Genomic DNA, 15,910 nt, shown 5'->3' with positions numbered 1-15,910 from the left:
GCTGGCCAGGGAATTTGTGAACAATGTCAAGCTGCTAGCAGTTGTAAGCAGTGCTGTCGCAGTGGCATCTCACTAATGTGGACACCATCAACTTAAATTCACCACGGTCTAGGTATGCAATTCTACATTTTACTCTTAAAAACATTTAATAACTATAAAAATGTGTTAAATGAATTAATAAACTAGAAAAATGCACCTAAAGTGAAGATTTGACTTTACTTTTCATGAAAAATGTTTCCAGTCACCAATTTGACAGTGGCATTGGCATCAGTCACGAGTGGATTCATTAGAAGTGATTTCTACTTTTCAGTATGTTATAATTCTACGGAGAAGCATGAAAAAAAGAGCAAGATGCAGGGGAGGAGATAAAGCAGCCTCCTGATGATAGGGATAGAGTAGGGTTATTAGTTAGTTTAGACATCCCACTAGGGGATTAAAGACAGAAAGGGAATTTTAAGAGAGTTTGGGAAACTGTTGTAGGCTAACAACCACTCAAGAAAAGAATCCAGTAACCTAGCAACAATCTACACTACCTTGAAGGAAGACCAGGTTCATTCAAGCTCCTGACACACTCAAGCCACAAACCCTGATAGTTAAAACACAAGACAATAGATATGGGGTCTGAATCTTGTTGCATGAATCAGGGAGTTAATGGTCCTTGAAGAGTAGCATCTCTGCATGTAGCCAAGACAGGAATATAGGTGAAAAGGGAAAGGGGACATTACACTGAAACCTGAGATGAATTACCACATTTTAGTATATGTCACCACCCTTTTGCTAATATACATATGATTCAACTAGCACCATGACAGTCCTGGTTAGACCATATAGGGTCAAAGGAGGAACTAATGATGTAAGCCTTGACATCTCCCCACTTTTCCTTGGATTATAAAAATGTAGCCTTTGTTCTCGGGGCTGTGCTCCCTTGCCAGCCTGCTTGTACCTCTCACAGCGTCCATTGCTAATAAACTCGTTCTTTGCCTGTCACTTTGCCTCACCCTGAATTCTTTCTGTGACAATAGAACCTGAGCTTAAGTAAGTCCTGACACCAGGCGAGTGGTTTCAATTAAAAGACAGTGGGTTTGAGTCCCTTCCTAAGTCAGGGATCATGGGTTCCAGTCCCAATCTGAGGTGCAAGTGGGTTCAAGTCCCAGTCTGAGTTTTTGGCTGGGTTTAATCCCACCCAAGAAGCAGTGCGGTTTCACTGAAAGGAGCCTAAACATTAATTCAAATTGTGATTTAGAGACCCAAAAAATTATTCCAAGTTGTAAATTTTAAAATTTGTTGTTTTGTATGGAAAAAGTTCTGTTGGCAAATAATAAGTGCTCTGACCCTTATCTGTGGAAGAGTTCTCTTTTCCAGTGAGTTTGTTCTTCCGTTTGGACTACAGAAACAGCAGTGGCATATTATTTTTCTGGCATACGACAGGCACTGGCTTTAAGGTCAGAAAGGCATGGTACACCTTACTAGGTCATCCTTGGGTGAGTTTACTTAACCCATCTAAGCCTCTGTTTATTCCTCATCTAACTCTTTAGGGCTAGTGTGATTATTAAGTCAAATGTGAAGTTCCTGGCGTATGGTAGGTAGCACAGGAAAGACGAATGGGTGATATAGACATTATTATCTCCTGCCATTTCATTGTCATTTATTTGTTTTTCTAACTTCGTATTATGAAAAAGTTTTAAACATACACCAAAGTGAACAAACTAGTATAATGAAACACTCTTCACCTCCTCATACACTTTTTTTGGGGAGGAAAGGCTGGAGCATGTTAAAGAAAAGTCCAGACTTCCTTTCACCCAGCAAGAAGGAGCTTATGATGACAGTGTTTTCAGGGCAGGTTACCATCTGGTCCCTGGGTGACAGATGGCTCTGCAACTAATATTGGTCTAACATATCCAACCAGAAAATGCATAAAGTGATGCAGGGGTAAGGTATAGGGTTGGCCAAAAAGTTCGTTCGGGTTTTGCCATAGGAGATGATGAAAAACCAGAACAAACTTTTTGGCCAACCCCATACCATGAAAGGTAGAAACCAGAATGTTCACTGTCACCTGATGTTTCCTTGGCACAGACTCACTCTTGGTCACTATGCTGAAGGTTCTGCCAAAGCCAGTCTCTGGATTTAACATGCATTATTTTAGAAAAAAACTAAAATGGTAATCCACTTTTTGTTAAAAAAAAAAAAAAAAAAAAAGCCTTTATATTTACCAATTGTAACTATAAAGTAATTTTCCAAAAGCATTTACCTAGTGCTTCACAGAGTCTGTCCCCTAGGAATCTGTAATTTAAAATTGTTCTTAAAAAGAAAAACATGGACAAGTAGAAGTTTTGTTAAAAATAGTCAAACAAGATAGAAAATGATGGAGATGAATTTACCCAGGGTGGAAGTAGGGTGGAAGGAGAGAAGGGGAGTAGGCATATAGTCAGGAGAAGATTAGAAAATAAGTGACCTAAATATTCCATGCCCAGACCCCCTGGGGGACGAAGACTTTGCTGACAGACCATAATTCCATGTCTAAACAACCCCAGGAGCTTTGATCAATCTAGCTCCCCTTATGTGGAAAGTTTCCATGCCCCCAACAAGCTGGGGATAAAGACGGGGGAGAGGAGAGAGGGAGATTTGGGATGGGAAGGGGGAGGGTAAAGAGGTGTGTAAATTAGTCTGGGAAGAAGGTACGATCAAGTCAACAGAAATAACCTTGATAAAAAGGGAAACTTCTCTCTGAGTGAAGGGGAAGGGGAGAAAGGGGAGGCAAAGAATGGAGATTCGGGGGATGGAGAGAAGTTGGGAAGACCTCAATCACCTAAGTAAGAGAGATCAAAGTATCTGTGAGGGATAAAGGGAGCAAGGGGAGGGGAGGGAGTTTTTCAGGAAGACGTCTGTATCTAACACCTAAAGACCTGTTCAGGTGTTCCCTTACAAAAAACGTCAAAAACAAATAAAAAGCCTTCCCCCACCGCTACTATTCCCTCATATCCAGCCCTGCCGATTCTCTCTATCCACAAACAAGAGGAAAGCTGGCCCGAGCACTTCTGGGCACAAGCAATCTGATACCAACACTCACCATTCCTTTGAAACTGCACCTTTCAAATGCTAACTCAATAAATGGCTGTTCCTCGGTTTCCATCCTCTGACTTTGCAGCAGCACTGAGAACTCTAAATGTCTTCTTCCTGAAAGTCTCTCCTCCCTGGAACCCACGACACATCGTGGCTCTGGTCTGTCTTCCTTTCTCTTTAATCATGTCCTCTCTTCCTTTTTGACCAGTTCTTTTCTCTCTCCTCCTCTTAACCATAGTTGTTCTCTAAGGGTCTGTTTTTGGACTTGACTTTTTCCTTTTATTCTCTATCCCTTGGCTTCAACTACCGTCTTTTCAGATGAGTGCCCTGTTTGTTTCTCTATATCTTTGTTGTAGCCACTAGCCACATGTGGCTATTTTAATTAATTATTATTAAATAAAGTTTAAAATTCAGTTCTTCAGCCATGGTAGCCATATTTTAAATGCTCACAAGCCACATGTGGCTAGTGGCTGCCATATAGGGCAGCACAGATATAAAACATTTTCTTCTTCATAGAAAGTTCTTTTGGACACCACAGGTCTGGATCTTACCTCTCCCTTGAGCGTCTGACCTGTCAGTATTCTAACTGACATCTCTCCCAGAATCACAAATCTATTATGCCCCCAATCTTACTCCATTTAACACACATTTCTCATAACAGTTACCTGTACAAACTCCAATTTCATTTAAAAACAGCTCCATGTAATAAGTGAACATGCCCAAATAACTGAGAAATATTTACATAGATAAGTTGGATATTTAGATGTGGTTTGTTTTACTAAAAGTAAACGAGACCATTTTCACTGAAAAAAATACAGGCTATAGTCATTTATGGGAGAACTCTGCATCTTTCACATACTACCCCTGTATAGTATTTCCCCATGTCCAAAGTTTCATAAAATAATAAAAAGATTTATTTTGTGGGACATTTTCCCTATTAATTTTTTTACATTTCTCAATAAAATCAAGCTTCTCCCCTACAGTGCCAATGAATACCTTATTCTCACTGCAGAGAAGCCAATTTTCTGATTCTATTAGGAGCACTAAAAATATTCTGCTTAACAATGAAAATCAGACACCAAAACTCTTTGCCAAAATACTGACAATCCTACTGGATACATGAGATTCTGAGGCGTCATATTCAACAAAGAATCAGATCTGGTCTTGATTTTAATCAGAAAGTAACCTGTCTCTTTGCTGCTTCCTAAACTTAGCAAAGACCTACCATTCTCAGCATGCTGAGCATTTTGGTGGTATGAGGTTTCACTGGGCAGCCTCGCTCAGAGTGACCTCAGCCCAAGATTCTAAAGATGGAGCATATTAAGTGCAGGTGAGTCATCAATTTAAAAAGTCATGCAGAGTAACTAAAAGCCTCATTCTTCAGAAGCACAGAGATTCCATGGGAGGCCTTACCGTGTGACAAATGGAACTCACTAAGGAAAAGAAAACCCATCCCTAATGAAAAGAGTGATAAATGGAACTCCTGTAGGATAAACCTATCGTGCTTGGTTGCTCTAGGTAATTCCATCTGAACAGATTATTACCATTCCCAGTGGAGTTATGACATCTCTCGTCAAAAGATGACAGAAAAGTAAAATCTTAGTGTGGTAGTAGGAACATCACCATAAACATTTGGGGCCATTACTGTTAAATCAATAACATTGTGTATACTATGAACTTACACTTTCTCTATATAGTTCAAAGTCTTTTGCAGACATTAAAAAATGGATTTTATGACTGTCTCACAGGATGTACAAATATTAGGACCTTCTGAGATTAATCATCAGTTACCAGTAGACAAACAATGATGTGTCCAGCCCTTTTCTAGGTACAATGAGGCACAAGAAAGAAGCAGAAGACACAACCCCTTCTCTCAAGTTGTTTCAGGCAGCAAATATAAGTAAGTACATAAAACACTTGGGGAATGTGTATGTATGGGAACTATGGTTTATATTTATACCAAAATAATGTAGGATTTCAGGACAGGAGAAAGACAAGTGTCAGGGAGCAAGTAATTAATTAGAAGGTACTTCACAGAGGAGGTCAGCCTTTGGTGGTCCCTAAAAGAAATTTGTGAGAGGTTGGGAGAGGGGTGAATAGGCGGAGCACAGAGGATTTTGAGAGCAGTGAAAATACTCTGTAAGATGCTAATAATGGTATATACATGTCATAATACATTTTCCAAACCCACAGAGTATACAACACCGAAAATGAACCCCAAGGTAAACTACAGGCCTTGGGTGATTATGATGTGTCCATGTAGGTGCATCAGTTGGAACAAATGTCCCACTCTGGTGGGGGACGCTGATAATAACAGGAGACCATGCATGTGGTCAGAGGGCATAGGGGAAAATCACTGTACCTTCCGCTCAGTTTTACTGTGATTCCAAAACTGCTATAAACAATAGCCTTTAATAAAAAAGGAAAAAAAGAAATGTTGACTAGTACGTGAAGGGACTATAGGATAGAATAAGAACAAATACATGCCCTGAATTTTCCTAAAGATCCCCAGTTTCTGTCCTGTAAGTAGTCTTAAGGTGGAAGAAACATATAAAGAAGCTTAAGGGAAAAAACACTGGGATGGTGATAGTATTTGAGATTGTACGTGTGAGTGTCTAGGTCAGGGCTGGGAAAGAATTTGAGACTGCCTGATTGGATAGGCAGGGTCAAGTTAAGGAAAACAAAAAAAGAGATTTAATGACTATGGGGGTGGGGTGGGGTGGGGTGGGGGGGGTGTGGTGAGGTGGGGGGTGGGGGGGGAAGCCTGTTAATAAATAGTTTTTACGCACCAGTCTGATCAATTTAGATTTCAATCTGACAGGGTCTAGAGACCTCTTGTAAATTCCTAAGCACCAGCATGACATGATCAGAGAAGCATTTTAGAACAAATAGTCTGGTAGCAATTATCTCCTGAGCTTCTGCTCCCCAGCCCTCATACTTACTAAATGATACAGACTTGCTCTCCACTCCAAATCCTACCATCATCCTAGGAGGTGTCAACATTCACGACTTTAGCCAATATCTTCACTTTACCATTCCTTGACCTCATTAATTCTAATTGCCTTCACTTCCACTCCCAGGACCGCACCCGAGACCGTGCATTAGTTAAAACCACACCATGAAGAAAACCTAAGTGCAAAAAGCCCAGCTTCAGGTCTCTGCAGCCCTCTCCGGCCCACGCTCCCATGGATGTCGCTTCCTTGCTGGGCGCTGTCTCACCGACACACTCTACTTTCTTTCATTTCTGTCCTTTCACTGCACCCACTGGGACAACTTCAACCCCAGATCCAGAGCTATGAAATATATCTCCCCCGTACACTCAGGCTTCTAGACAGACTGCTACCACTGCACACACACGGTCTCTCTGCTGGCTGAGTCCTCAACTCTACTCATTAATGTTCCTATTTGTCCACAGTCTCCTTCCTCTGACATTCCCCTCGGTAGCGATACGGCATATACATCTTTATCTTTAAGACCACTGCTTGGTCCCGTCTACTTATTTTCAGCAGATCACTTTGTCTTTTCCTTGCTGAGAAAGCCGAGGCTTTGGGGAGATCTCTCTCAATTGCCCACCTTCCTCTACAAATGGTATATTTATCCCCACCCATTCTTTCTCCTTCTCTCTGTCACAGAAGATGAAGGCTCTCCCTCCTTTTCAAGGGCAAAACCAAGGTCAGCCCCCAGACTGTGAGGGGAACCACTGAATGAAACCGCCCGCACTGGTCAGGCAAGATAGGAACCACTTGCATGAGTTATCTTACAACAGGAGGTCCTGGTAAGGAACGCAGAACTAACAAGCCACCACCAACTGGAAGAATTAGGGAAAGGTCAAAAGGAGAGAGGAGACACCAGTCCACACGTCCTACCAACCTTCCAGAAGCCTCGCTGGAATCCATCTTGGCTGAGTGATGTGTGCGCCACCAGGAAGGACCCTGAGTCAGGATGATTGGCCACAGAAAACCCAGGAACTAACCCAATTACCATAAAACCCGAGACTGCGAGCCACATGGCAGAGCAGTTCTTCTGGGTTCCCTTACCCTGCTGCTCTCCGCTCAGGCTCCCCTTTCCAATAAAGTCTCTTGCTTTGTCAGCACATGTGTCTCCTCGGACAATTCATTTCCGGGTGTTAGACAAGAGCCCACTCTTGGGTTCTGGAAGGGGTCCCCCTTCCTGCAACAAAACCATACCTTTGATTCCCTCCCCGTGCCTCCTTCAAGACATTGATTCATCAAAAATCCTTTCTCTTTCCCATATCTTTGACCCTGCTCATTTTTGGTTCTATAACCCTTTAACACAAAAACACGTAAAGTCTCTTTCATCATTAAAAACACTCCCTTCACCTGAGTTGCCTTCTAGCTACCATCCTATTTTTCTCCTCCTTCATTATCTAAAGTTTTCCAAATAACATCTACATCGGCTGAGTGTAGTAATCACAACAGCCCCAGAAAGCAGAAAATACACAGACAGGGAGTAAACTAAGGCTCCGAGTCAACACTAATAAAGTCAACTACCAAAACATCTGGGTTCTACAACACTTCCCTGCAGGACCTGGCATTCAAGTTATGCTGTTTTAGCCTTTTACTTTTTAATACTCCCATGTTTCACTTAAAGCCCCAAAATAGAGAAAAGCAGCATGGTGATTTCAAAGCAGGAAGTCATCAAATGTACTAAGGGCATACTCTGTGCCAGACAAATGATTTACTGCTATGCTAAGCAAAAGGGAAATTTAGCCTCTTCGGCTGTGTCCAAAAAAAAAAAAAAAAAAAAATCTGATTAACTCTTCCAGACAAAAAAAGATTTTCTAAATTCCTGGATTTTCACTAGAACATGTTACTCTAGTTCTTTAACTTCCCTTCACTTCTCCACCCACTGACAGTAGGCTTACACTCACTGAAACTGCCCTGGCAAATGTTCCCAATGACCTCCAGACCCACAAACCCAACAAACACTCTTCAGTCATATCCAACTGAAACTCTCTGCTGGTTGGACTGAAGCAACCTCTCTGTCCTTCTTGACAGTCTTGACTCCCTTGGCTTCTGCGTCCTCCACCTCTTCATACCTGCTGACGGTTGTTTTTCGGATATCTCATTTGTGGTCTCCAAATGGAGGTGCAGTTTTCCCTCCACCAAATACTTCTCCACAGAAGGCAGACTATTCACTGATGAACACGACCCACACTTTTCCACCCACTCAGTGTTTGATTCTGCTCAGGGGGGGTCCCTACGCTCCTCTCTGCCTGTCCAAGACCTACCAATCCTTCAAGGTCCAATTCTTCAGTGAAACGTTCCTCCACTCATCGCCTGAGATTTTCACAATCTTTCCCACCTTTGTACTCCCATAGTTTGCATTGCAGTTACCCTACAAAATATTCATTCCTGTACATTCTCATCTGTCCTACAGGTTGGGAGCTCTTTCTTCATGACTGCTGTAATAGCCGGTGCCTAAAACCACGCTTGACACATAGTTGGAGCTCATCAGATTTTAGCTATGAGTATTATTATTACTCATCTTTGCATTTTTCAGACCTCCAGTTTCTTAAATATCGGAAAATCAATCAATTTTGAATTAATTAATTAATTAGTGCCTTAAGAAGGAATAGACTCTCTTGGTGAGAAAAAAGAGTGGACAGAGGACTCACCTATAGTAGGTAGTAGTGAGGTTAAAAAAGAAAAAAAGAACAAACTAGTGAACAATATTAAAGAAAATGGCTAGGAGCCCCAAAAGGAGAGAATAGAGGAAACTTCTAACAATCCAAAGGCATATTGAAACCGAGCAGAGCCTTGTGGGGCTCCTAGGCATGGAGGCCTTTTTTGTTCCCCGTTTCTTGTAGGCAAGACTCCAGCCTCCATGACCTTCCCTGAGCTCCAAAGGGCAGATTCAAGCAGTTGCTAATCAAGGGAGGAGCAGCCAAGAAACCTCCCGAGGCAAGACTAAAGGGACCAGAGAAGCTCATCAAGATTAGGAGACCGGGGGCTTCCCTGGTGGTGCAGTGGTTAAGAATCCGCCTACTAATGCCGGGGACACGGGTTCGAGCTCTGGTCCGGGAAGATCCCACATGCTGCGGAGCAACTAAGCCCGTGAGCCACAACTACTGAAGCCCGCGCGCCTAGAGCCCGTGCTCCGCAACAAGAGAAGCCACCGCAGTGAGAAGCCCGTGCACTGCAACGAAGAGTAGGCCCTGCTCGCTGCAACTAAAGAAAGCCAGCACGCAGCAACTAAGACCCAATGCAGCCATAAATAAATAAATAAAAGATTAGGAGGCCGACCACCTGAGACCCTGCACACACCCTAATCTTGCCAGCAACTCCATCCTTGGAAAATACTGTTGTAAAACTCCTTATCAAATCCTCTTGGGTTGGGACACAACCCCTCATGGGTTTTGGAGAAAGGAGACTGTTGTGTTCCCCCTTTGCCTGGCAAAGTAATAAAACTATCCTTTTCTACATCACCCAGAACTCTGTCTCCGAGATTCGATTCGGCACTGGTGTACAGAGAAGCTGAGCTTTCAGTAACAATATTATCTGTTTCGTAAATTATCTTTGAAATACAACAACTCCTTCTGCCAGTCACCCAGATGAAGGAAGATGTCTCACTGTGTAGTGACTCTGCCTCTGAGTCAGCCTGGCGAACACCAAAGCCCAGTGGAATGGTAGCGCATTGTGTAGTTACATTATCTTGTTTTCTCTGAGCCTCCTTAAGCACAGGTAGAAGAGAACTAACTATAAGGACAAAGGAAAAAATGATGAAAGCCAATCTGAGGTTGGTTTTTCTAATATGTATTTGAGGGGTTATATCAAGGGAATTTACTATATAAAAGAGCTAGATATTCTTTTCATCAAGAAAAAGAATCAATTAGTATCCTGTTTTTGAATTATTCTACAAGAATATCCTTCTGCCAAGTATTCTGTATTATGGCTTTTTGATGTAAGTACCATTTCCTTTGAACTTTTGTCGTTTTTAGTTCAGCCAAATTGACTGGCTTCTTGAAAGCACTATTTTTGGACAAATACAAGGGGAAATTAATCATGATGCCCAAGTGATGGTCTGGGTGTACTATTTCATTATTTTCAGTTTAGTCTAAGACATATGTAAGCAGTTTTTCACCCAGAGAGTAAAAATGTTCCAATTTATTAGAAAGTACTTGTTACTGGAAGCAGTCAAGGGAAGAAGTGTAATCATGGAAACCATCCCAGATGCTTCTATGCAGGCAATGCCGGCCAGTAATTGTGCTGAAATGACGAGCTTGCATCTGCTAAGGTGTGGCTTGAAAAGTCTGGAAGATGTCCCTCTCCAAGACCAAGGGCATGACATGACCAGTTCCAGACAAGACTCTTTAAAATGCAAAAATCCCTGGGAGGAGCAACTCCATTTCTAATGCATGTCTTGAAGGTGAACTTCAAGAGTTCACTGGACACCACACTGGCAAAAACAAAACAAAACAAAACAAACAAAAAACCAGTCAATTTGCAAATTTTGCAAAAAGCCAATGCTAACAATAAAGGTCAAAGGTCATTCTGTCTACAATGTTGGTTCAACAGATTCCCATAGATCACACAACAGATTCCAAAGACAGCAGAGTACTGGTACCAGAAAACACAGAGAATTGTCTATAATGTCCAAAACCCTGGCTATGGAGATGAAGAGAATGAGTGAGATCAAAAAGGAGCTTAAGAAAAAGAAAACTGGCATGAAGAGTCTGAGTGAACCTCCATCTCCCAGTTTCCTCCCAAGTCACTTCCAGGGTACATCTCCTACAGGCAGACTTGATCTCGGTCTCATCTCCCCAATATTATAAGCCTTTTTCTCTGTGTGTCGCCCTCCTGATTTTGACCAGTGGTTCCAGCCCCCCACAAGGCTGACCCTCACAGATCAGTGAATATGAAGCCCCAGGGTTGCGTGGTGCCCAGCCCGAGGCCAAGTGACACTCCTCCCCGCCTCCCCAGTTTTCTCAAGATCCAGATCACACCAAAATGCAAGGCCCAGGTCATGGTCCACTTCCTTGATGTGAAAGAAACCTTCCTCACTTTCTCTTACCTAAAAAATTCTCATCATTTCACAAAATGGCTTTGGCCCTGGAGTTCAAAGAGCGAGTCTACTTCAAAGAAATCCTGAAGACGAAGAATAAATATAAAGGTCCTTCAGAGGCAAAGAATATACAAATCAATTTTCACTGCAAAGTAAAGGAGCTGTTACAGTGGAGGATTACTGGACTGAATGTCAATATTATGACATAGTATGAGTGTGTTTCATGTTTGGTAATTGCAATCATTGTTGCTTTTGTTGTGGTCATCCATGTACAATGCTTGGTGTCAGTCTATTTATCTCTTGTAAAAATAAAATACAGTGTGTGTGTGTGAAAAAAAAAATAAAAATATAAAGGTCCTAGAGCTCACACCTGCACATCCCCCGAGTGGAAATGTTATAAAGAAAGGGACATTGAACTGAGAGACAGAGAATCTGGATCTGGAGCAAACGTTAACTAAATTGCTGTGCGACCTTGGGCAAGTCACATAACTTGTCTGAGTGTCAGTTTCACACTTGAAATATAAAGGAGGTGGATAGACACCTCAAAGCTGCTTGTCAGCCCTGATGCGTTATAGAACCTCAGAACAGCACATGCAGAGGAAGGGTATTTGAGTCATAACACAGCTGCACCGTAAAGGGAGGGTGATAGGTGGCCTTTGAGGTCTGGGAGACAACTCACTAAATGCTCATAAATGTCAAGCTGAAGAGCATATAGGCCTGAGCCGAGGGTACCTAAACCCTCTGTCTCTCTTCTCAGTGCCAGATCTCTAAATAGACTTTTTTTTTCTTGTCTCTATTGTGGCAAACCTGGCCCATAGCTGTCACATTTTCACCAGCCCACTCACATTTGCTAATGCCAACTTCCTCCCACTCTTAGCTTCAACACACACACACCCTCCTGTGACGATGAAATGTAAATATGGGAAATATAAATATTCCTATAAATATAGGAACACTCATTTTTAACAAATCTAGTATTGCAAAATCTGCATTTACAAGTACAGATACTTACATATGTATGTGTGTGCATATAAATATATGGGGGGACGGATTATTTGCTTTGCAAATGAATTCACCATGAAATTCCTTATAATATCAGGTCCTTCATTTCTCCACTGCCTCCCCTACAAATATCTTACACTCTTTCCTTATGTATTGCTGCTCAGGAATACATCTATTTTGGAAGGTAAGGTATCCTGTATTCACAAAGATTAAGGGAGAGCAAAATGCATTTCTTTGGCGCCTTCTACTTAATTTCTTTAATGTCCCAGGTGTATGGGCTTGTATTTTGCATGCCTAGGCTCTGGAACCATATCTGGAAACACCATGAACATAAAAGCCATGTGAATCTTAAATACGGTCTGCAATCTACCATGACATAACATCCTTCTACAGAAATTAGAGTCTAGAAGAGCCACAGGCTTCACACAAGCCACGATGCCTGGAGGAAATAAGCTGATGACACTGCTTTGTGAAGATTTCTTAGGTCCCTGTTGTACCTTCCACTCAGGTCAATAGCTGTAGGCTGGGAGCAGCTTAAAAAATTGGACTAATATACTCTGCCTCCTTAAACAATAAATGTTAATGGAACAATAACCACATTTCTGGCAGTGGTGAAGCTATTTTTAGTAACGGTGGTGCTCTGGAAATTTTCATCTTTTGCTGTGAAATGCAAAGGTGATTTTTCTCAGCCCATAAATGGTAAGCTCAATCGCACTTGTTTGTTTTTAATTTGAGTTTTGCATGTTCTCTATTTCTCTTTACCCCAGGGGTTTCCTTATCTGTAGGCACTCACAGATTAGAACAGGAACAGATCAGATCCCCCTAGTTTAGGGTAGGTTGCAAGTAATATGTCTGATGCTAACAGCACCAAACAAAGGCTTCATCTCATTCAATTTTTAGTATTCCCCTAGAGGCTTATGCAAGTTAAGAACCTCACAAAAGCAAAAAGGAAAACAGCAACCTCACTCTTAAATCATCCTCTGCTCAAAAAAAAAAAAAAAAAGTTATTGTTTCCCCACTTGGAGAAATATAATTGTCCAAGGCTCAGAAACTCAGAAGAATCCCAGCTCCCTCTTGGATCCTTAAACACATCCTCTTAGTGGGGGGTCCTGGCAGCCACAGAAGGTTGGTGAGGATGGACAGTGGAAAGTGCCCTGGACCAAGAATCAGGAGGCCTAAGACGAGATCTGGACAACCCATTAACCCTTCTGGGCCTGTCTCCTCATTATAAATTATAGATAATTATACCCACATTATTATTGAGATCGAATGAGATAACAGACTTGAAAATGCTTTGTGAAAGTAACAAGTTTTCACAATACAATGCTCTGCTGATTTGAGTGCATCTCAACTCCTATGACATTGTAGAAAATTAAAGCTGAAAGTCACAAAGAAGAGAGAAAAGAGTAAGACTGGTTTAAACGAAGTTTCCTTCTCTTTCTCTCTGTCTCTCTGTCTTTCCCTCTACCTCCTTATCTCCCTTTTACTCTACCTTCTGGAAAAAAGCAAAAGTAGCAATTGATCTTAACTCTGCCTTCTAATAATCATGACTTTTTCACAGTTTGCAACCACAGTCAAGGGCTAAATTAGATATTCTCATTGATTACCTACTACTAAGTGTTAAATTATTATCAAAGTTATGTCATGAAGAAATTTTCTGCTTCTAGAGAAGCTCGATGTTAGAATCAGCATCTATTCATTTATTCGTTCATTCAACAAAAATGTATTCAGTGCAAACTTGTGCCAGGCACTAGGGATGCAGGAACGAATAAGGAAAATAGTCTTTTTCGCCATGAAGTTCACAATCCAGTGAGGTAGACAGGTTCATAATCTCTTATTTTATACCTTCAAACTAGAGACACAATAATTGAAAAAAACGGACTCTACCTGCAGCTCCCCTTCCATTATACTCAGCAGCTGGATGAGGTCTTCTTTGGATAACTCCAAGGATTTCTTATTCTTTCGTTCACTTTCTCCAGATGGTTTTAGGTGTCGTTTGACAGTTCCTGAGGCCATGACATCTTCCTCCTTTCTATTTGATTTGTTCTTCTTTTTTGTATCTTCCGAGAGACTTTTATCATCAGCATTGCTGATGATGGAGGACTTGGGGCAGGAGACATGCCCGTTGGATGAACTTTCACCACCCTGGTTTCGGGATCTCATTCCCACCTACAACACATGAAAAAAGATAAGATGTTTTTACCACCACTGAAATTATTTTTGTCTAACTACTTAGAAACTAATAGCAGCTTTACAACATCACCAAGAAAGAAAAACCAAAAGATCAGTCCCAAGTTAGTTTCCTTATAGCTTTAATGAACGTGTCGTTAAAAACTTCAGGAAAATACTTTGACCATCTTCAGGAAAAAATGAAAATGTGATTCTAACCTCACAAACATCTCAAGCCAAGTAATCAAGGTCAACATCAGCAAGGCTAAGTCACATTGATAGCACTGCTGATTCTATCAAGTATCTTTGATAGAATGTGATAAGAATGGCGCTTTACCTTTGTGATCTTCCTTCTCTAAAACATGACCCAAGTCTAATAATGAGAAAAGCATCAAGCTGATCCCAACTGAGAGACACTCTACAGAATGCCTGACCAGTAATTTTTAAAACTATCAAGGTCATCAGAAACAAGGAAAATTTGAATAACTGTCACAGCCAAGAGAAGGCTAAGAGCACATGAGAACTAAACATAATGTGGCATCCTGGATGGGATCCTGAAACAGAAAAAAGACATTAGGGAAAAATTGAGGAACTATGAATAAAACATGGATTTTAGTCAATAATAATGTGTCAATATTGGTTTATTAATTATAACAAATGTATGATACTAACATAAGGTGTTAATTATAGAGGAAACTGGGGGTGGGGTGTATGGGAACCCCCAGTATTATCTTTGCAATAATTCTGTGAATCTAAAGCTTTTGTAAAATAAAAAGGTTACTTTTTTTTAAATGATTCTAAATTGTCTATCAGAAAATGCAAACCTCAAACCCTGCCAGGAACAAGTTGGAAGTCACAATGTGCAGAAAAATCCACATAGAGTGAGGGTTGGCGGGGCTTGAAGTGGAGAGAGAAAAAGGGAAAAGCCAAGGGAAGGGGGGGTAGTTTTTAGTGATATGGAATTCTATTTTTCCATAACCTCTTTTTAAAAAGCAGATTTTTTTTTTTAATGTCAGTCATTTACAGTAATAAGAACAAGAGTACAAAGAATTGGGAGAAAACATATCAATTTCAAAATCAAAATTTTTAAAAATATTTTGAGGTAAAGTAAAGAAAAAAGACAAAACAGTGGTTAATCTGTCCCATGGGGAGCACATTTGAGTCATTCTATTTTGAACGCTTTGCAGAGTCTGTGTCAATCTCTGAGCAAAAGAACTTGACTAACAGGTATGATACAAACACACTGAGCTCAAAGGCTAAGCCTCCAAGTTCAGGGAAGATAGCTCTAATATCCTGGGGGCGGTACCACAAAATTTGCCTAAACCCTTAAATAGAGTAGCTTAGTGCATGGGCTTATTTAAAACTCACAGTATAAATAGTCCTTCCCTTGAACAGCTAAGCAGCAAGATTTTCGTTACTCATTCCAGAGAAAATACAGAGACTTGTTTTCTGAAAGTATATTTCCTTTATGAACCCAACCATAGTTAAGAAACCAAAAAAAAAAAAGGAAAGCTTTTCAAAACACTAGGTTTATAATAGAAAAATAAATACAGTGTGATGTTTCCTTTTAGATAGTGAACATTCAATTCTTCTAACAAATCTTGAAATCTACATTCATGCTCCTTTTTTGAACTGAACCCTTACAACCAGATGG

General features: G+C 41.0%; 1 protein-coding gene across 2 annotated transcripts in view; it reads right to left on the bottom strand.

Annotated features, from left to right (window-relative positions):
- FILIP1 (filamin A interacting protein 1) overlaps nucleotides 1-15,910 on the bottom strand; it is a 213,157-nt gene that overhangs the window by 95,250 nt on the left and 101,997 nt on the right. For both annotated transcript variants that reach the window (XM_082474162.1, XM_082474163.1), the window contains exon 3: nucleotides 13,975-14,256. In XM_082474162.1, coding sequence (XP_082330288.1) covers nucleotides 13,975-14,256 — 282 coding nt within the window. The remainder of the gene's footprint in view (nucleotides 1-13,974; nucleotides 14,257-15,910) is intronic.

Source organism: Balaenoptera physalus, assembly GCF_965194825.1.
Source record: "Balaenoptera physalus genome assembly, chromosome: 9".
NCBI classification, from domain to species: Eukaryota; Metazoa; Chordata; class Mammalia; order Artiodactyla; family Balaenopteridae; genus Balaenoptera; species Balaenoptera physalus.
This window is presented reverse-complemented; position numbering and strand designations above follow the sequence as displayed.